The sequence below is a fragment of the Sinocyclocheilus grahami genome, unplaced genomic scaffold (genome assembly GCF_001515645.1).
Source record: "Sinocyclocheilus grahami isolate Dianchi unplaced genomic scaffold, SAMN03320097.WGS_v1.1 scaffold126.1, whole genome shotgun sequence".
NCBI lineage: Eukaryota > Metazoa > Chordata > Actinopteri > Cypriniformes > Cyprinidae > Sinocyclocheilus > Sinocyclocheilus grahami.
The window spans coordinates 4,159,368-4,182,664 of NW_015505305.1; the positions used below are offsets into that span (position 1 = coordinate 4,159,368).

General features: G+C 37.9%; 1 protein-coding gene across 1 annotated transcript in view; it reads right to left on the bottom strand.

Moving 5' to 3' along the window:
• Window positions 1-8,993: 8,993 nt before the first annotated feature.
• The window catches only part of LOC107590311 (guanine nucleotide exchange factor VAV3-like), a 70,881-nt gene continuing 56,577 nt past the window's right edge, over window positions 8,994-23,297 (bottom strand). Inside the window, exons 13-20 of the mRNA XM_016279019.1 lie at window positions 22,237-22,302; window positions 21,671-21,705; window positions 21,195-21,311; window positions 20,633-20,720; window positions 20,064-20,166; window positions 15,786-15,866; window positions 14,653-14,804; window positions 8,994-10,062 (exon numbers count right to left, since the gene is read on the bottom strand). Of these exons, the coding sequence (XP_016134505.1) occupies window positions 10,018-10,062; window positions 14,653-14,804; window positions 15,786-15,866; window positions 20,064-20,166; window positions 20,633-20,720; window positions 21,195-21,311; window positions 21,671-21,705; window positions 22,237-22,302 (687 nt within the window). The 3' untranslated portion in view covers window positions 8,994-10,017. The remainder of the gene's footprint in view (window positions 10,063-14,652; window positions 14,805-15,785; window positions 15,867-20,063; window positions 20,167-20,632; window positions 20,721-21,194; window positions 21,312-21,670; window positions 21,706-22,236; window positions 22,303-23,297) is intronic.

Sequence of the window (23,297 nt, forward strand, 5' to 3'; positions counted from 1 at the left end):
GCATATCATCATATCATGCAGCGTAAACATAAAACCATGTCTGCATTTGTGATCGGAGAAACAACAAGCCTACTCTACTGCGTTTGAATAAACGTACTTACAGGCTGTGAGTCAGAAGCGCCAGACTGTCCTTGCAAAGTTGGAACTGCCCCACTTTATAGAAACAGCCTTTGTGCCACAGACACATTGTTGGCTACTGGTTCAGGAAACAGTCCTCATCCTGCATAAAATGCGCTGAATATTGCTGAATAATCTGAATATTTGGGTTGAACTGTTCTGGAACAGTGTTGTAAATACTTAGTAGTACTTACAACTTAACCACTGATTTCTAGTTGTGTCCTCTTTTGGAAGGCCAAACAAAGTAGTTTCGCTTTCACAACGAAACACACAGCGACTCCACAACATGGCAGCGGAGGCAACAGCAAGAATTAAAGTTACGCCTTCTTTTTTTGCGTTTATGGCGTTTGAGTGGCGTTATGCAAATCTTCCCACATTGTGATGTAGACATGTGGGGGCGTGTTAGAACGAGCCATTTTAGGTAGGAGTGGTTGACTCTTAACTTTTATAAAGAATATCTCTTTGGATTTGAGACTTCAGTCTTTGCAACTTTACAGATCTTTTGTATGCACCAAGAGCTTGTAATACTCAAAAGAGAAAGGAAAAATTGAAATCGCATCATATGACCCCTTTAAAACAACATTTGTGTTATTTGAAATAAAGATGAAATAAGATAAACAAATATATTAGATGAAAAGCTTGAACGGAATGAAAATTTGATATGTTGCCATGGCAACTAACTGAAATAACTTTAAGTTTGAAATAAATAAATACAAATAAAAAAATCTATGTAACCTAAATAGTAAATTTAAAAATGAACAAATAAACAAATAAATGACAAAAGCAAATTAAATTACTACAAAATAATCTAAAATTATAATGAAAACTGAAAATAAAAGCTCATTTAAAATATTTATAAAAATTATGAAAGCTGAAATAAAGCATATATAATGGATTAAAAAAAATTCTAAATGAAAATTGATGTTGCCATGGCAACTAAATTTTTAGGTTTAAAATAAATAAAAACTTAAAGGTGTCATAGAATGGAAAACTGTATTTACCTTGGCATAGTTGAATAATAACAGTTCTGTACATGGAAATGACATATCGTGAGCCTCAAACACCATTGTTTCCTCCTTTTTATGTAAATCTCGAGAATGCAAAAGACAACTGAAAAATAGGCGAATCAGAACATAACACAGACTGTGACGTTATAGTCGGGATCACTAATAGTTACGCCCCCAACATTTGCATATCCCCGCCCATGTTCTATGCCAGCCGTCAGCCGAACCTGCACAGCCGAATCATCAGAAGTTCAGGAGGTATTGTGAAGAAACAAGCGAGGATAACAGCGAAAATGGCAGATCATGGAAATAAATGTTATGTTCCAGGCTGTGCAGTGGATGTGATGTGCAGGGATGGGTTGGTGTTTGTATTCAGAAAGGCACAGAAAACAAATAACGCGCATTCTAATAAAATAACGCGAGCCACTAAAGAGACATGGTTAGCTGCTTGCTAGCGGTAGCCTGTTACATTACAGTACATAAGAATTCACTTACCACATAAACAAAGTAAGGAGAGATGACTGAGGATGATGGCGAATGATTTACAGATCCTGAGCACCACTGACAAGCATCTGATCTTGTAAAATGTGTGGTAAGTACTGCCGCGTTAGTTTACACAGAGCACATGCGATCGCAAGAGATTGACAGAGAAATCTCGAAAGTGAAAGTAAAAAGTGATCTTGCATTCGTAAGCAGTTTTAATGCCCCGCATATTAATAGCGTCTCCCTGAAGCCCTCATTGTATATACAGTATAATTACCCAATGATACAACTGTGAGAGACAGTACTGAAATATATATTTTCCCTGTGTTTCCTTCCTGCTGTGTGAGCTACTGAAATGAGCCGCACTGTGAAACAGCCAATCAGAGCAGAGCTCAACATTGAGCCGCACTGTGAAACAGCTAATCAGAGCAGAACTCAACATTATTATTCATGACCCTTCCAAATAAGGTAAAAACAGACCATTTCATTCTAGGGACAAATCCTAGGGTTGTAAATGGACATGTAAAACCGTTTCTGGAGATTTTTTGCCCTTACCTAAACCACATACCTTCTATGTAGATATCAGAGAACAATTTAAAATATTGTATCAATGCATTCTATGGCACCTTTAAACTGAACTAAAACTAAGACTGAAATTAGTAGTATTAGAATAAATGTGAACAATAAGCCCTAAAAAAATTTATTTTAATTCTTAAGGCAAATCATTTATTGTTAAATTGCTCTGTACATCAGTAGAAATATTTATTTTGTGAATATTTAAGGATGGGTTTAACAAACCAATGGAGACATTTGATTATATTATTAAAAGCAAACTGTTCAGTTCATTTTTCCCCCAAGTTCCTTCCTATTTTGAGTTAATTGGGACTTTGACTCTATTTTCATAATGTGATTGGTCAGATTAACCAGCAGTGAAATCTTCCATTGCCAAAGGCATCTCACTCAAATTTCCACACAAAACCAGACACAAAAAACTGTGAAGCAATTTGCAAAAAGAAGCAATATATATTTTATTGCAATGTTATGTACATATTTACAGTTAAAGTGTGATACAGCAGCTAGGTGGCACTGCAGAACACTCGGATTGCACTGCTACAGGTTAGGCCACTGCTGCCGTTTCCATGGCGGCCGGACTTGTCTTTGGCTTGAGTGGACAACAGATTATTACCCATGAGCCCCTCAGAGTACCAGCTTTCTGTTACTCAAGGTTGCTTACATAAATATGGCTTTTTGCTCAATTAATAGCCCCAAAATTGTTGTGAAATGCCACAAATGCCATTATTACACACACACACACACACACACACACACACACAAAAGACAGTATGTTTTAGGCATGAGACATTCAGTGACTCTCAACACTGCAAATATTTGTTGACAATTGTATGCCCATAGGATGCCCTCAGCAATACATACAACAGTTTGAAAGACATCTAGATAAAGAGCGGAGAATATGATTATGAAGGTGTGAGTGGAGCAAACATTGTGAGAGAGGAAATAGAGGCAGAAATCCCTTCCCTTCGAGGTTAGAGATGGCTGGGTGATTAGTGACCCACAACTCTGTGCTGAAACAGACTCTGCCATATATAAATATATAACAATGTGTGGAAGCCTGTTAAATCCGTCCTGTCAGGGTTCATCTCTGGGGAGAGAGGAGTGGGAACAGATTACTGGTGAGAAAGCTTAGAAAACCAATTCTATCGCTCGCAGTTAGAGTATAGGGAACCGCGCACCCAGGAGAAGACCATAATCTGCCTCGGGCACGGATTTCGCCCCAGATTTCAGTGCCAGACCAAAAATCCTCTTTCTGTCAATGCCCAAAAGAAAAAAAAAAGTAATGCTAAAACCGACCTTTAACCTTTATAAATAAAAAGAGGGAGAGGTAGAGGCGATATCTGGCTGTGCCATAAACAGCTGGTAAATGTGATTTTCCTAATGACAAGTTAATCTACTTGAATCCTCTGTGACATAACAGCGCTTCCTCTCAGAGAGGAAAGAACTGATACGGCATCACAGGAAAATACTGAATCTTTAAATATCATTGGGCCTAATGCTGCCTTTAGATCATGTCAGGATGATCTTTTTTTTGGGGGGGGGGGCCTCATTTTCTAACATTTTTTCAACTCATTTCGTAATCATTGTTAGGAAGTACATCTTTTGGATTCATAAATACAAATGTTCCTGCACTTAAAGGCAGTGGCGGCTCATCGGGGGAGGCACAGCTTCCCCTAAATTTTGAGGTGAAAATGGGAGGAGGACGATTTAATGTTAATAAAATTAATTACAATTCATTTCATGTCTCCAAATCTCGAAAGTGAAAGTAAAAAGCGATCGTGCATTCAAAAGCATTTTCAATGCCCCGCATTTTATATACAGTATAGTTACTCAACGATACAACTGTGAGAGACAGTACTGAAATATATATTTTCCCTGTGTTTCCTTCCTGCTGTGTGAGCTACTGAAATGAGCCGCACTGTGAAACAGCCAATCAGAGCAGAGCTCAACATTGAGCCGCACTGTGAAACAGCCAATCAGAGCAGAGCTCAACATTGAGCCGCACTGTGAAACAGCTAATCAGAGCAGAACTCAACATTATTATTCATGACCCTTCCAAATAAGGTAAAAACAGACCATTTCATTCTAGGGACAAATCCTAGGGTTGTAAATGGACATGTAAAACCGTTTCTGGAGATTTTTTGCCCTTACCTAAACCACATACCTTCTATGTAGATATCAGAGAACAATTTAAAATATTGTATCAATGCATTCTATGGCACCTTTAAACTGAACTAAAACTAAGACTGAAATTAGTAGTATTAGAATAAATGTGAACAATAAGCCCTAAAAAAATTTATTTTAATTCTTAAGGCAAATCATTTATTGTTAAATTGCTCTGTACATCAGTAGAAATATTTATTTTGTGAATATTTAAGGATGGGTTTAACAAACCAATGGAGACATTTGATTATATTATTAAAAGCAAACTGTTCAGTTCATTTTTCCCCCAAGTTCCTTCCTATTTTGAGTTAATTGGGACTTTGACTCTATTTTCATAATGTGATTGGTCAGATTAACCAGCAGTGAAATCTTCCATTGCCAAAGGCATCTCACTCAAATTTCCACACAAAACCAGACACAAAAAACTGTGAAGCAATTTGCAAAAAGAAGCAATATATATTTTATTGCAATGTTATGTACATATTTACAGTTAAAGTGTGATACAGCAGCTAGGTGGCACTGCAGAACACTCGGATTGCACTGCTACAGGTTAGGCCACTGCTGCCGTTTCCATGGCGGCCGGACTTGTCTTTGGCTTGAGTGGACAACAGATTATTACCCATGAGCCCCTCAGAGTACCAGCTTTCTGTTACTCAAGGTTGCTTACATAAATATGGCTTTTTGCTCAATTAATAGCCCCAAAATTGTTGTGAAATGCCACAAATGCCATTATTACACACACACACACACACACACACACACACAAAAGACAGTATGTTTTAGGCATGAGACATTCAGTGACTCTCAACACTGCAAATATTTGTTGACAATTGTATGCCCATAGGATGCCCTCAGCAATACATACAACAGTTTGAAAGACATCTAGATAAAGAGCGGAGAATATGATTATGAAGGTGTGAGTGGAGCAAACATTGTGAGAGAGGAAATAGAGGCAGAAATCCCTTCCCTTCGAGGTTAGAGATGGCTGGGTGATTAGTGACCCACAACTCTGTGCTGAAACAGACTCTGCCATATATAAATATATAACAATGTGTGGAAGCCTGTTAAATCCGTCCTGTCAGGGTTCATCTCTGGGGAGAGAGGAGTGGGAACAGATTACTGGTGAGAAAGCTTAGAAAACCAATTCTATCGCTCGCAGTTAGAGTATAGGGAACCGCGCACCCAGGAGAAGACCATAATCTGCCTCGGGCACGGATTTCGCCCCAGATTTCAGTGCCAGACCAAAAATCCTCTTTCTGTCAATGCCCAAAAGAAAAAAAAAAGTAATGCTAAAACCGACCTTTAACCTTTATAAATAAAAAGAGGGAGAGGTAGAGGCGATATCTGGCTGTGCCATAAACAGCTGGTAAATGTGATTTTCCTAATGACAAGTTAATCTACTTGAATCCTCTGTGACATAACAGCGCTTCCTCTCAGAGAGGAAAGAACTGATACGGCATCACAGGAAAATACTGAATCTTTAAATATCATTGGGCCTAATGCTGCCTTTAGATCATGTCAGGATGATCTTTTTTTTGGGGGGGGGGGTCTCATTTTCTAACATTTTTTCAACTCATTTCGTAATCATTGTTAGGAAGTACATCTTTTGGATTCATAAATACAAATGTTCCTGCACTTAAAGGCAGTGGCGGCTCATCGGGGGAGGCACAGCTTCCCCTAAATTTTGAGGTGAAAATGGGAGGAGGACGATTTAATGTTAATAAAATTAATTACAATTCATTTCATGTCTCAGAATGTGTATTTTTTGTTTGTAATTTCACAATTGTAATACCATAATGTGAATTGCTGATTTTCTATCTCCGTCCTGTCAGGGTTCATCTCTGGGGAGAGAGGAGTGGGAACAGATTACTGGTGAGAAAGCTTAGAAAACCAATTCTATCGCTCGCAGTTAGAGTATAGGGAACCGCGCACCCAGGAGAAGACCATAATCTGCCTCGGGCACGGATTTCGCCCCAGATTTCAGTGCCAGACCAAAAATCCTCTTTCTGTCAATGCCCAAAAGAAAAAAAAAAGTAATGCTAAAACCGACCTTTAACCTTTATAAATAAAAAGAGGGAGAGGTAGAGGCGATATCTGGCTGTGCCATAAACAGCTGGTAAATGTGATTTTCCTAATGACAAGTTAATCTACTTGAATCCTCTGTGACATAACAGCGCTTCCTCTCAGAGAGGAAAGAACTGATACGGCATCACAGGAAAATACTGAATCTTTAAATATCATTGGGCCTAATGCTGCCTTTAGATCATGTCAGGATGATCTTTTTTTTGGGGGGGGGGGTCTCATTTTCTAACATTTTTTCAACTCATTTCGTAATCATTGTTAGGAAGTACATCTTTTGGATTCATAAATACAAATGTTCCTGCACTTAAAGGCAGTGGCGGCTCATCGGGGGAGGCACAGCTTCCCCTAAATTTTGAGGTGAGAATAGGAGGAGGACGATTTAATGTTAATAAAATTCACAATTCATTTCATTTCATGTCTCAGAATGTGTATTTTTTGTTTGTAATTTCACAATTGTAATACCATAATGTGAATTGCTGATTTTCTATCGCGAATGTGCCGAATCTGCTGATGTAATTACAACCACTAATGAGCGCGGAGCTCTCGTGCCTCTGTTGGTAAAAAAAAACTAGCCAATCAGCATCGAGTGTTCACTTTCAGCGCTGAGGCTAGCCTCCCTTCTGATATCAACCAATCATCACAGAGATGTAAATTACGTGATATTACTTTGAACATCTGCCGCTGTGCTGATAATATACCAAGTACTTATGATGAGTAGCGATATTGAATATTTGATCGCCAACAGATTTACCAAGCTGTCATTCAAACAGTATATATACAAATTTAGGCAAAACAATTAAATGGTGCAACAGGCAGCTCTCTTTTAACACAGACTTTTAAGAAGGGATGGATGTTTGCTTCAAGTGATAGGCCAGGTAAGTCAAGTTATATTATCTTGCTGTATGTATGTCGTTTTCTTTACATTTTCTGACTAAAAGCAACCAAAAAGTCATTTTAAAGTGGTTAATAAAAATAATAATCGGCAGGGATCCCAGGCCAATACAATTATTGTGCCTCCTCTATTTTAAAATCCACGAGCCGCCACTGCTTAAAGGCAGCATTATGATGACTGGGAAAATGCAATGAGGAGGAAAAAGGAACTATAAGCTCATAAGATGAAGATGAGAATGAGAGAGAAGCAGCTGGTAATGCTGCTGCCACTTAGTGGTGTTACACTGTGCTACATTGAGACAGAGATATCACACAATGAGACTGATCAATACCTTATTCACATTAGAAATTCATTATAACAGATAAAGACCTATATATCAATAAATATTTACCCTCTTTACATATATGTTCTCATTTTACAGGAATGAAAAAAGAATAAAAACAATACTTGCTCAAATGACAACTGAAGTTACAATACATTATATAGCTCTTTGGGAAGACAAAAAAAGTAAAATGATAAAAAGATCCATGTTTATGTTCAATCAAAGCATAATGTGAAGAAAGAACAGCCAACAGTTATAAATGGAGATGCTTTACATTGGACTGCTTTATAGGCACATAGGAGTGTATTTCTGTTCTCTACTGGCTTGAAGCTTTTCAGTCATTTGTCTGTATTCCTTTGGATGTCTTTTCCTGTCAAAGTCTCTTCTTAGATCACAAATAAATAAATATTCCTTTGTGAGTGCACTTTTATCTAACCGTTTGAGACAAACCAGCGCTTTGACTGTTTCCTGATATGACCTTTCTCCGATTATAAAGTCTGTCACCTCAACACAGTCTAAACATGCTGAAAACTTCATTTCATCACAGTTTAGAGCCAGTTCAGATTGCACGCAGATCTACATATAGCTGCAAACAGGTAAAGCATCCACCTCGTGCATTACAGCACTGGAACATCTTGTAAGAATGAGTCCCAAAGGGGAATGCAGCAGGAAGTGAAAACACAGCCAATATCCCATCCAACAACACAGAACAATGCCTTATTAGATGTATATTTTTTATTTTTTTTATTTTCATATTTAGATGCAATGAAGAAATCTTTTTCTGACTCTTGGCCAATAATTTTGTCAGTGCACACTAGTGGTGAACTTATTGACTGATATGTCAAATAACAGCGTCCTTTGGAATAACATAAGTTGTGTCATGACAACTCTCGGAGGGATTGGCATGGTAATGTACATGACAATGTTAATGTATTTGTACAGAGACTCGCTACTGCCAATACATCCACAACATGCTGCTGTGAGCATGTAAGAAATATTGCTGCTGCAAATATAACATACATGAAATAACCTCCCTATAGCATACATGAATCACCTCGTAGCAGATCTATACAGGTGGAGCTGGGGAAGGTGGAGGGTATCTGAAGCAAGCTGCAACTGCTACTGTAAGCACTAGTCATATATTTGAATGTTGAGCAGCGAGCTCATTGGCTACAGATACAGGAGAGAACCAATCAGCTGTGCCATGTGATGATGTCATTAAGTCAGATTGAGTTAGACCTTATAGGACTGTGCCATCTAGAGTTTCATGCCAGAACTCTGTATTTATATATTCCGCTTATGTCAGTTAACCTTAATTTAAGTGTATTTTGAATAGAAAAAAGCATTTAATTTTAATGATCAATATCATAACATTTTTATACGTAATATTATAATATTATATTAGCACATTGGTCACCCTGCAATTTAGATATCGGACACAGACCCATATCGGTCGACCACTAGTTTGCACATCATCAGAGACATTTGGTTTCTGATCCACACACAGAATTATCTCACTCATTGTTTTTTAGTTGTTTTTAAATCCTCCTCATTAGTTGATTGAGAAGGCACTGTCTGCGCTATCTAGCAGGATCCTTTCTGGATGGGGTGACACAATGCTTTCAGGGCCGTGGGCCCCTGCTGAAAAAGCTGTTTACAGGCCTGTCACCACGATCCCTTTTGTTTCCTGTCAACGTCTTGCTGCGCGTTTCCCTGACGATGCGGTACCATGTAAATCAGATAAACAGGGCATGACAAGCCCACAATATATCTCTGGAGATAAGTGCGCGATGCACAAAACAACCGGTCCTTCCTTTTAAGTGGAAATCTGAAAATAAGAGAGATTTTTGTAGGATAGAAACAGGGAAGAGACAGCAATCAATTACCGTAGCCTACATGGCAGGGAGCTATGATCTTAATCGGAGATGAATAGCTGGGTGGGATTGTGGGCCGTGTGCGAGAACACCTCCGGGGCAGTGCAGACACGGGGAGGGGGGCATCATCAATAATAGTGCAGGTAAGGAGGACTCAGGCAAGGTCAGGACAAGCATGTTTCCCCATGAGCAGACAAACTGCCACACGCACACACAGAAATAGCTCACGGCGTAACCTCAGTCTGATTCAGTGCATTCCATCTCACCAGTGACGCTCCATCCAGGCACCCGGAAGGGTCTTTGAAGATGCGGTCTGGGGTTGTGTTTGATAATCTGCTCCCTGAGAGACAGTCCTTCACCTATCAAACACCATGCATGTCCTCCAGGAAAGACAAACAAGACACAGAGAGAGCAGGAGCTCCGGCCAATCGCTTGCCCTATTTCTGACTCAGTCCGTGTGCTTTTTTCGCTCCATTTCCTTTCTCTTGTGAGCAATCGCTGAGCCGTTCACTCCTCGCCTTCTTCTACGTATGTGGAGGGGAACCAGCCCACCTGTGGATGAGACAGAACAGAAGGAATGAGTGATCAGAGAAGAAGGTTGCAGGGGGTATTACAGAGGATTTGCGTCACTGCATTGCCTTGATAACCTTGAGGATGTGCCTGCTGCAAGAGGAGGGGAGGAGGGTCGGCACTGGATTGTTTAAAGCACTTCCAGTGGCTTCACACTGGCCTGAGCAATAATAGCCAGCAGGAAAGTATGACAGAGCTGTTTTTCTTTGATTGGCCAAATCAGGGAGGGAGAGAGAGAGAGAGGAAGTTGGAGAGAAATGAATGGTGTTGTTGCTTCTTGTCAAGCAACAGCTAAGCGTTTTTCCTGCTTTGGTCTATCTCTGCCTAAATACTGTAGGTGCCACACAATATTTTTGGGTGTCAACAATTTTGGGCCAAAGAGATTGCACTGTGGACAGAAAACTAATTTCTGTCCTGCCGCTTTGTTAACTTTTATGACTATTAAGTTTCAAGTGGGAAGTATTTTTCTGTTCTCAGTTAAATAAAAATGCAAAACTCACAGTGACAAAATTACAATCACAGCCAATCAAAAGCTAGCCGTGCATTATCCCGGTAATACCATGGTCATTTGCCAGCATTGACAAGTTAAAAGCTGTTAATGATGTTTGCAACGCAATATTTGACCAGAAGAGTAAAAATATTTTCATCAGTTACGGATCATTAGCTCGAGCATTCTGTCCACTTCAGATTAGACACAGAGATTAAATAGTGCATTAAGACCACATTTATTTGAATGAATTATAGCATTTATTTGAATTGACAGTTGTGTGTGAGTTACCTGCGTCTGTGTGTCTCTCTCTACAAACAATGAAGCTGTGTTTAGTTACTTAAAAAAACAGCGATTTTACCTCCTCGTTGCAGAGGAATATAATGTAGTGATCCAGTATCTAGGCTATTGTATTAATAAAAGTCACGGGGCAGCGTTGACAACAAGCCTCTGTGCTCCTGAATGTTTCTGTGTGTGTGCAGCGCAATCTGCAATCTCTTTCTCTCTCTCTCTCTCTCTCTCTCTCAATAATAATAATATTAATAAATGGTTCACAGGTGTTCACTTTACAATAAGATTCACTTTTAGACGTTATTAACGTTTATAACGCATTAATAAATGGTTCACAGGTGTCCACTTTATATTAAGGTTCACTTTCACAGGTTATTAATGTTTATAACTTATTCATTTCATTACTGATATTTCATCGAGCCATGGTTGTGCTTTTATGATTTTTTTCTGCCCCAAAATAAAGTTTGATATTTTCATCTTGATAAACAAAATATATCAGTTTCTAATCATTGCTGTGGATAGGCATCATGAACATTTGCAGCGTACCATGGGTAAGGTACAGAGTAGATTCTGGTAAGAAACATTGTACAAAAAGTGACATGAGTCATGAGATGTAAATGAGAGAACCATAAATACAACTTCAGTCTCACTATAAAAGTCAATTTTTGCTGCATCATGAAATAAATCAGGAATCTAGTTTTGAGTGAAATAAGTATTAATAAATATATTTATTAAGTATTTATAAAAATGGCTCACTATTTGGCAGGTATTGCATTAAAATCACCATTTTTATTCATGCATTTATAACTGCTTATCAATGATTTATAATGCATTTGTAAATGAGTTATTAGTCATTTATGAACACCTTTATAAACACGTTATAAAGGGAACCTTAATGTAAAGTGTTACCATTTATTTTTTAATTATTATTAAACTTTTAAATTATTATTATTTTATCATTTATTGTTATTTTATTATTTATAAAATATGTAACAATAGCATAATATATGATATAATGTCAGCATAATTTGCAAAAACAATGTAGAACACTGTAAATCACAGGAACCAAACATTTAAATTTGCAAGGCATAAAAATATTGAGTTGAGTCCTGCATTTGAGATTCAAAATTCAGCTGGAAGTTGGAAGTTGGACCAATGTGATTTTACTGTAGGCTGGACTGTCCATCACTAGGCAACAAAAATAGAAACCAAGCATCCATCAAAACATAATTTCACACTGCTGACAATCACAGCTGGTTAGGACAAAATGCAGATTAACAAGGGATAGATGTGATTTATTGGTTGACGTTACAAAAGGTACAAAGGCAGTTCTGTCCATTTCAGAAGAAGGCAGGAGAACGGTTCGAAGCACTGATCCCAAAATCTATTACTGGCATCCATAAAACAGCCCTGAACGTTTTATTCACTAAATTACACTTACAGCCTCCCTGATGAAACCATTATAAGATGGCTCAAAAGGCTCAAAAAACATTTGACAGTTCGATGCGCTTTAAGTACAAATAAGCTTTTGGGCTCAGTATGAAATAATGCTGCTTAATTCGATAGCGATGCCACATTTTCTGTGCGGTTTCAGTTTTCTGTCATTCTTAGCAGAATGTCTGTCATCTCAGATCAGAGAAGAGAAGCATGTTATGAAAAGACAGTATAAACAGACAGTACTTTCACATTTATTTAAGTCGGTGCTCTGTGACTGTACACTAAAAGCACTTTATATTTTAAAACAAGTATTATTATACATTATTTGTTTTTAAATATTTGAATACATTAAATAAATTAAATATAAGTTTACTAATTATTAAATATCTCTCGAACTTATATTGTAAGGCAAATTCAATTTAGAAATTAACTAGATGTACCAAAATGTGAAATATTGTATTCCATAATGCAGTGCGTTCCCTTTGAAATTTTGATTGTGACAAATAAATTGGAAGTAAAAACACCCTGATTTTAGGTTGGTAAGATTTTTGATATTTTTTCAAAGAAGTCTATGCTCACAAAGGCTGCATTTATATGATATATTGATATATATTGAAATATTATTACAATTTAAAAGAACATATTAATATATTTCATAATGTAATTTATTCCTGAAATAGCAACGCTGTATTTTCATCAGCCAAGTGTTCAGTGTCACACGATCCTTCAAAAATCATTCTAATATGCTGATTTGGAGCTCAGGTAACATTTCTTTTGTTACCAACATTTTTGTTGAAAATGTCCATGTTGTGTGGCTTAGTACTTTGTGGAAACTGTGATAGAGAACAATATAAAGGGGTCATATGATGTTGCTAAAAAGAACATTATTTTGTGTATTTGGTGTAATGAAATGTGTTTATGTGGTTTAAGGTTAAAAAAACACATTATTTTCCACATACTGTACATTATTTTCTCCTATTTTCTAAATATTATTATCTCCTCTATGCCCCGCCTTTCTGAAACGCGTCGACTTTTACAAAGCTCATCAGTCTGAAAAGTGAGGTGTGCTCTGATTGGCCAGCTATCTAGTGCGTTGTGATTGGCTGAATACCTCAAGCGTGTGACGGAAATGTTACGCCCCTTACATACTGTGATGCCGTGTCCCGGCCGGAGGGACGAGACAAAAACATTAAAACCCATTATAAACGAGGCATTCGTTGCATCCAGTGGGGACATAATTATGGATTATAATGACTTATACTGTCTTTTTATGCGTTGCATCGCGCCGCGTAAACATAAGACCATGTCTGCATTTGTGATCGGAGAAACAACAAACAACAAGTGCTACTCTACACTGCTCAAAACTCACGTTTGAATCGTCAGTGGCAAATTCTTTAAATATGAAAACGTACTTACAGTCTGTGAGTCAGAACAGCCGGCATTGTAGTCTACTCTACCAGGATCAGGAAACAGTCCTCCATAAAATGTGCTGCACACATCTGCATATTTGGGTTGAACTGTTCTGGAACAGAGTTGTAAATACAAATTAACCACTGATTTCTAGTCGCGTCCTCTTTTGGAAGGCCAAACAAAGTATTTTCGCTTTCGCAACGAAACACACACCGTCTTCACAACATGGCGGCGGTGGCAGCAACAATAAAGGTATGCCTTCTTTCTTTGCTTGAACATTTGGGCGGCATTATGCAAATCTTCCCACATCGTGATGTAGACATGTGGGGGCGTGTTTAAAAGAGGCGTTTTAGGAGGGCATGGACCAGTCTTAACTTTGATAAAGAATATCTCTTTGGATTTGAGACTTTAGTCTTTGCAACTTTAGGGATCTTATCTATTCACAAACAGCTTGTAACACTCCAAAGAGAAAGGAAAACTTGAAATCGCATCATATGACCCCTTTAATAAATAGAAAGGTCCAAAGAACAACATTTATGTGAAATAAAAATATTTTGTCACATTATAAAATGTCTTTACTGTCACTTTTTATCAATTTAATGTATCCTTGCTGAATAAAAGCATTAATTTCTTAAAAAAAAAAAAACTAGTATTACATTAGCTAACATATAAGGATGTTTTTTTATTTTGTTTGTAGATTTTTTTATTTTATTTAACAAAATGAACTTTAAAATCCAAAAAAGCACTTTCTTTTTATTTCCGTGATCATATCTTGATGCCACACAATCTTTTAAACATTCCATAACATGAAATTGTCACAAATTCGTGGGACACGGTTTGAAACATCTATCATTGCATAATGTGCATCACATATTATTTATGCAGTATATAATATGCAGTATGCAGTAAGCTAGTATACATCCTATTACATCTACACACACACTTACCCGTCCATTGACTTCACCCCTCCACCAGCCATTGGCTCCAGTTTTGCTGTAGATCTTCACCACATCACCCTCCTGCAGAGACAGTTCCCGCGTGTCCCGAGAGCTGAAGTCGTAGCGGGCAATCGCCACACCCATCACCTTAGGAGTAAACACTGTAGAGATGAGAAAAAAAGAGTGAACATTTAGAAGCAAACATCACAGGACAAAAAGGAAGACGAGAATCAGACAAAATTAACCAGACAAACAAAGAGAGGATGGATGCAGGCTGTATAGTCCCCCTAAGGACTCTTGTAATCACAGCACTCCTTCATGTGTTTGCCTGCCTTAACACAACCACTTTACATAAATGATTCTCGTGAATCTGGGACGGGTTCAATCACAGCTGAAGTGGCTGTTTTGATTATGTCTTGAGATGTGTCAACAGCATAATCCGCTGGGTTAATTACATTTCAGACGACTTTTCCCTCAAAAACACATCTTGTTCCTTCTAGCAGCTCACTGACGTTTTGTTGGACTCGTTTTGCGGTTCTCTCTAAATGCGGTGGGCCGAGGGAAATACGTGGTGGCGGATTCAAATGTGCCTTTGTTTTATCGGACTTCAGAGGCTCTGAGGACTTTGTGAACGGCAGCCAGAGAAGCTAGGCCTTCCGCCAGACGTGTTGATGAGATCCGCCTCAGTGCCAGGATGCTTTCTCTTCAGCTGTTTTAAAGTGAGCAAGACTTGTACAGACAGAGAACTGGCTCCCAGTTAGCTGCCGTCATGCTCAAAGCGAGAAGTTTGTAAAGGAGGGAGAGAGAGATGTCACAAAGTTAGCCCAACTCCTTCCTTTTCATCACAGCTCCCCTGATAAAAAACGCCCGTAATGACGGCTCTAATAAGCTAACTGAGTGAAATGAGATAATGATGAGTCATATCGTCAGTCAGTCAGTGTCGGCTGACAAAGGACATATGGTGCATGGGGCTATGCATTAGAGAAGATGATAGCGGCTGGGAGATGATCTATAAACAGACACACACAATGAGATGGGGGGCGGGGTTAAACGCAGGGGGTGGCGTGTAAACAAGGCAGCCTCAGATCTCCTATGACCTTGACAAAACAACACCAATGGAGAAAGAAAACTTGTACCTGTACCTGACCAGAATGGGGCGGTAGAGGGGGGGACAAAGCTGTAGCCGGCGGGAGTTAGAAAAGACAGCCCGTAGAGCAGCGGGGCTGAGGTGGGCGGAGGCATGGGCGTGGTGGGGTGAGGTGGAGTGAGGCAGGGGTGCGGCAAGGGTAAAGAGAAGAAAAGCAAAAGAAAAAGCATGTTTAATTCAAGCGCAGCATTTGCAAGCAAACAGAGCAGATTGTAAACAAATGCTAACTTCTTGCATCAACACATTCTAAAGCCTTGTTCAGACTGTCAGTCCAAACCTGATGATATTTATCATAGATTGAGCATTAAGCTGCACGATTAATCATTAAAAGATTGCAATCTTGATTCAAACAACCACACAATCTTCTTCCAAAATGACAACAATTGGCCTATGTCTATTAAAACTTTCACAGAATCCCAGAATTACTGGAATGAAAGTTTATAGTTTATATATCAAAATAGAGTAAATCAGCATTTGAAAGTAACTTGATGCTTGAAAGATTGTATCGATTACGCTGTTACGCCAGTAGGTGGAGACAAGTGACTGTTAAAAAATTCATTTGTGTGACTGTTAAAAAATGCATTTGTCATTAAATCATTCATCCGGTAATGAAGCAAGTGAAGTCTTTATGAGTGAGTCATTGAATTATTCATTCAAGAGATTTGTTCAAAAATGCTGATTCATCCAGTCATGACACAAGTGAAGTCTTTATAAGTGAGTCATTGAATCTTTCATTCAAAGTTTTTTTTTTTTAAATAATGCATTCAAATTAATTAGATATAAATAGACCGTAGCGATTAACATTTTGTCAGACCCTCTAATAAATTTATAGTAAGTTATTTTGTTTGGTTGTCTATTCAGAATCGTGGGAGAATCAAGATCTCTCTATTTAAGAAAAATAATAACATGAAACCTCTTTGAATATTGAGACTGTTGGAGACGGCAGCAGGGAGTAAAGCGGCGCCGTGGTACATAAAAATCTGATCTAAACAGTTGCGATACACAATGTGGACATTCAATTATTTAGATCAAATTCCATTCGGAAACAGAAATAATCTGATTTAGCCTGACAGTGTGAGTATCTTCTACATTTGTCCCCCTGCCTCATAAGACATAGCAGTCCAGCGCGGTGGCTACACATTGTCATGCTGTAAGACAACATCCATACTGCTATGATGTTATTGTTGTTGTTTTGGGTCATAGGCATACCAACACAACGTCATTGCCATAGAAACCAATGCAGATATTCCAGAAAATGAAAGAGCACCATGGGACACACAAATCGGATCTAAACAGTTGCGATACAAAGTGTGGATATTGATTTATTTAGATCAGCTTCCAATCAGATACACAAATATACAGATCTGGAATGACATTGTGAACATAGCCTAACTGATTCCCACCTGTTTTACATGGTAGGACAGGAATGTCAGTTCTGGAATATGTGTATTCATGTCCCGTTCCGCCGAGAACTTTCAGTAAGGTTTGTGTTTACTAAAACTCCAGGAGCGTCTGTGCTCGACTGTGGCAGTGAAGCGAGTTCCCCTCGCCATCTGATGCTCCATCTGACCGGCTCGGCCCAGAACGTCACGGACCCCAAGCGTGTCATCAACACAATATGTTTGAAGGCAGCCAAAGCAATACGGCGTTCAGTGTAACTAACAACACGTCAATGAACATCGAACGATCTGATGATTAGGAGTGTGTATGGAGCATCAGGCTTAACCATTGTTTTAGCACATGTGTTCCTGGCCTACTTTTTATGCATGTGAATGTTTGGAGTTTGTCTAATTTCAATAGGTAAAAAGGTTCCACATTTTTGGAGCATAATGACTAAAAATAGCACCCCTAGATCAATTTTCATTTAATACAAAATAGTGATAAATAAAAAAATAGCCTACAAGGTATGAATTCAAAGTTGAAGCTTCCCTTAAAATAAAAACTTTTTTTTTTTTATAATGTGAACTTTGGAACACATATTAAGAATATAAATTGGGTCAATTTTAAATTCATTATTGATTTTAAAATAAATACATTCTCAACATCTCAATCTCAATTTTTTCTCTCACTCGTCTGTTCATTCTCTGGCATGCGGTTCAACTCAGACTGGGTTCAAAAGCATCTCATGTCTTTCTTAAACATCTGTTCAAAGTTTTGAAGGGACAACCCAAGCTGAGGCTAACCGAGCTCATGAATTAATGCAGGAGCACATGCTGTGTGTCTCTAAAGGCCTTGTCTCCGACCACAACCCAACCTGTGATGTCCGAGCCGCTAACAGGCACTTGAGATTCCACCCACGTCACTCCAGGAGAACCAAACACCCATCCGCCCACTATTCTGCAAACTCTGCGAGGCTCAAACCTCCTGTCTTCAGCACGTCATTATCCATAATGTAAATATTCAAGGTTATGGATTTGCCGTCCAACCTGTGTGCCTCGCTTCACATTCGATGGAATACAAGTAGAAACGCATCATAGCTGACAGCATCTCCAGTGCTTCCTGGATATAAATAAATATGAGGAAGGAAGAGGCATCAAGCAATGTGTTCTCCCTTCACCTGCGAATTAAAGCCACGATTATTTCTGTGTCCAACAAGAACAATGGAGGTCACACTGTACAGGCTGTTTCCGTTCTACAATGCTGATTTTTTTTCTCTTGCAGTACGCTGCCTACGCAGGTTCAAGTTACCACTTAGAGTAGATGCCCATGTTGCTCTGTATGTGGCGTTCCCCGTCTACTAGCGTGGTTTATATGTCTTGTGCAGAGGTTTACACGAAAGACTTGTGTGTCTCTGGCAGCCGTCTCAAAAACAATTGCATGTAATTTAAATTTATTGGCACATAAGCAGACGCTGAGATGTAAAAAAAGAAAAGAAGCTGTGCTGCATGGGAATGGACCTCGGGGGTGAGAGGAGAAAAACAGCAGCGATGCATACTGGGAGATCCATTCTTTGGTCAGAGTTGCTTTGTTAAAGCAGTGAAGTGTTTGAGTGACGTCCCCCCAGCTTCTCAATCTGCCGACATTTCCCAATTGCGAAGAGACCACTCGCTGTGACATATGGAGCTACAATAAAATCTCATCTAAGCGCTGATTGCAATGTGCCATAAACTCTCAGATCAAGCTATAAGCACAGCTCAGTAGTTCAGGGTATACTAAAAGCCCACGTTTGAGGTTTTTAACTCGTTCCTCTCCCACAACTGGAAAACGACACAGATGTCTAAGGAGCTTTCACAATCACAAAGCCATGAATAAAACAGATGAATTTGGCCAGAAACATACTCAGGTGAAAGTATGCAAATGGTGACATGATCACTGCAAGCATGTGAATCCAGTTTTTAACTCTAAAAAGAGTCCTGCATGAATGCATACTTTTTATTTGTGCTTTATATATCATTTTTAATTCACTAAAATAAATTACAATCAACATAATATAAGAAATGTAAATAATCCAAATTAATAAAAATAAATATATAAATTATGTATACCACTGTTCAAAAGTTCAGTAAGAATTTTCATTTATTTGGTAAAAAGGAATAAAAAAAATGGTAATTGTGAAATATTATTACAATAAAAAAACAGCTATTCCTGAGAATTTCTTTGTAATAATCTTTATAATAAGTCTTTATAGTCACTTTTGACTTTCTTAATAAAAATATGAATTTCTTTAAAATTCTTACTGACTCCAAACATTTGAACTCTCTCTCTCTCTCTCTCTCTCTCTCTCTCTCTCTCTCTCTCTCTCTATATATATATATATATATATATATATATATATCAAGCATAATGAGCTCAAGGACAACGTGCTTAAGATACACCCTCTGCCTCTCTCTCTCGCTCTCTCTCTCTCTCTCTCTCTCTCTCTCTCTCTCTCTCTCTCTATATATATATATATATATATATATATATATATGTGTGTGTGTGTGTGTGTGTTTAAATGTCATAAATAAGCCATAGAAATCTCATCTGTCATGACCTCAAGGTTGAGAAACTCTTGAGAAACGCTATTTCCATCAAAGAGTTCAAAGACTTTCAATGAGGAATCACTGCTGCCATAGCAACTGCCATGGTGACCATAGCTACTGTCCATCACAACAATATCATGTGTTTTGAACTATTGAACACAAAATCAAGAACGTTGTGAATCACTGTTTATGCTCAGGCTTTTGTGTTAAATAGAACAAGCATACATTTTGTTATTTGTGAGTTGTCCGTGTGAATCTGAAACTAGCGACCTGTGTTTTTGATAGCATGGGCATCTGTGCACAGTACGTACTGTTGGCTCCATTCTCCGGGTCTCGGTAGGCGAACTGCAGAGTGGTATCAAGTGTCCTGAATCCTTCCCGCAGAGAGTGATGTTTGTAATACTCGATCAGCTCCTGCATTAAACACACACATACGCTCAACATGATGTCAGTTCACATAAAAGGGAAAGTTTCTACAGCCATTAAAAGGGAAAATTAAAAATAAATATATGAACGGATTCAATATGACTCCAGCATTCACAATCCAATAATGTTATTTAACTGGCATTTGCAAGATCGAATCTAAAAGCGCTTTCAAAAAGAAGCTGACAAAAGACATTTGATTTTTCTACAGAATAGAGACATTAAGCAGCGTGATTTCCTAATGCCCTTTAGAAGGCAAACAGATGACAAAACAAAAGGGATTGTATAAATGATAGAAAGAGATTCCAAACGCAATAAGCTGGTATAATGCAAACATTTATCTTGATTCCACCGACCTTAAAAACATATGAGTGCAACATTTACTTTTCACTTTTTATGATAAAGACGTTTCAATAATATTCTTTGCCAAAAACTAGTAAAAAATATTAGCACTTACTAAAATGCTTCTGAACTTCCTGTTTTCTGCAATGTAGAAGAATCCCTCCTTTGTTAAGATCTTGATGTGTTTCACGTCGTTGTTGTACCTGTGGGCCATGAATAAATGATGAGAGTAATTTTCTGGTGATCATTGCGATCGATGCTGCATATCCCCTATGGGAAGCTGCCATAGTAATGCATGGGGCAAAGAGCTTTTCATGCAGGGAGAAGGGGTCGATAGCGAGGGGTGGGGCGTCTCCATTAGTCCTTGAATTAAAAGTTACGAGCTCACATTTTTTAGAGAGACAGTGCACAGGACCATCTAAAAACAAGAATCACTTAAAAAAAAGAAAAAGAAGCCATCTCACGAAGGCAGCTTTTGTCTTTCGGCTTTGCGCTTGAACACACACACTATAGATTTGTTCTATTGTTGTTTGGGTGTGTGAATAAAACAAATAATAACATAATAATATTGTTGTGGGTGGAAAACTTTTTCTCAATTCACTCAGACTACTTTTTACTAATTATTTGTTGTTTCTAAATGATACAGTAAAATAATCAAGTGCGCTCTTTTAACTCACTTGATGCTGATGGCATATTCGTTAAACTCTCGGCTTCTGTGACGGACCAGGTATGTGCTGCTCCTCCTGTTGAGCAGCGCGGCCTCTGCCTGAAGCCTCTCCATTGGGCCTGCGAACCTGAGTGAAAGGTCAAGAGGTCAGACGTGAAGGCTTGATGGGCAACACATAAGGGTTAATATGCTAACAGGGCAAAAGTGCTGATCTGTGGTTGCACCCAAAATGTCACATGCATTTACGTTTGTATTTGTTGTATTACAGTAAACTGTATTATTAAATTAACTTGTGAGTTTCTCTCAGTTATTAGGATGTATATAACAATTACAGTATTTTGTAAATTATTATAATTACAATAATTAATACAAAAATAATAAAATATTTATTTTTAAATTATAAATAGAAAAATATATATAAAAATATATATTAAAAGATGGTAGATGAATAAATAAAATGTGTGGTAGGGAGAATAAAGATCATACCAAGGCTGAGAAGAGTAGTCAACAGGTTTTGGTACCTAAAAAAGAAAAAAAGGGATTGAAACAGAATTAAATAATGAAAGTAGAGCACACATATGTGCACTTTTGTTCTTGAAATTTCACTCAACTCAGTATTTTTAACTCGCAGCTCAAGTCTGGGACAACACAGCTCATATTAGTGCTAAAATCTGCCCTAGTTACTGTTCTTTTTACAACCACAATTGGTTTTCTAAATGCACTCATAAAGATAACCTAACATATTTTTTTCTTAAAATGATTTGTAGGTAATTATGATTGTAAATCATCTTGCAAATAATAGCAGGGCGTGTGGACAGAATGCGATAACATGCTATTCACAAGATAAACCAGTGCTGCTGTAAACAAACACACAATCACCCACAATGCATTTGTCATTCAAAGACAGCCCTGAAGTGGTGCTTGCATATCTAAACCATTTGAAAACAACATGCACACAAGGACAAGTCTACCTTGCCTTGATCATATTTGTTTTTGTTGGCAGAGAATAAAGAATCATTTTAGCATTATAATATAATCAGGTTTGTACTCACACATGGGCAAGGCTTCACTGCATCGCTTGGAAAGAAGCCAACCTCTTTAGTTGCCAGGATTTTACCCTGAAACCATGGCAGATAATTACATTACGTTCAGCTGGGCAACTCCTTCTCAATAATTCAGTAACAATTAGTACTTAACACGACACTACAAATTTACAGCCGAGAGTTCATCAGAGCTGGAAAAGTCTTGGGAGAATACAGGAGGAATACCAGGAGAATGAATAAACAATATAATGCATCCAGTAGGCTGTTTGTAAAATATTTACAGATTTTTTTCTGTAAATATTTAATCAAATATTTTAATTAAATATTTTTCTGTAAATATATAAATAAAAAACATGTCAAAATGCATTTAAAAAATGGAAAAAATAAAAGAAAGAGGCGAAGAGAAGAAAATAATCACAGTGCATCCTAATTTGCATACTATCCATCCTAAATAGTATTATTATTAGTAAGGTTTTGCATGGGTTTTTTTTGGCACAGAATTTTTTAAATGTACAAGTCTAAAAGTTAAAGGAATAGTTCACCCAAAATTGAAAAAAAATGAATTTGCTGAAAACGTTTTCCTCCACAGACCATCCAAGATGTAGAGGAGTTTGTTTTTTCATCAGAACAGATTTTGAGAAATTTAGCATTACACCAATGGATCTCCAGTACAGAATGGGTGCCGAGAGAATGAAAGTCCAATTAAAAGTTGTGGATTACTTGTGGATTATTGCAATGTTTTTATCAGCTATTTGGACTCTCATTCTGACGGCACCCATTCACTTCAGAGGATCCATTGTTGAGCAAATGATGTAATGCTACATTTCTCCAAATCTGTTTTGATGAAGAAACAAACTCATCTAAATGTTGGGTGGCCTGAGAGTCAGTGTTAATTTCGTTGACGGCATTTTTTTCACCGACGACAACGAAACGATAACGAACTAAAACTCTTTTTGAATGACAAAAACTATGACGTAAATCTATTGACATTTTCGTCAACGAATAAAAACAAGACGAAAATGTTAGGGAGGGACGATTTGGGAAGAGATTCATTCAGAACAAATCTGCTA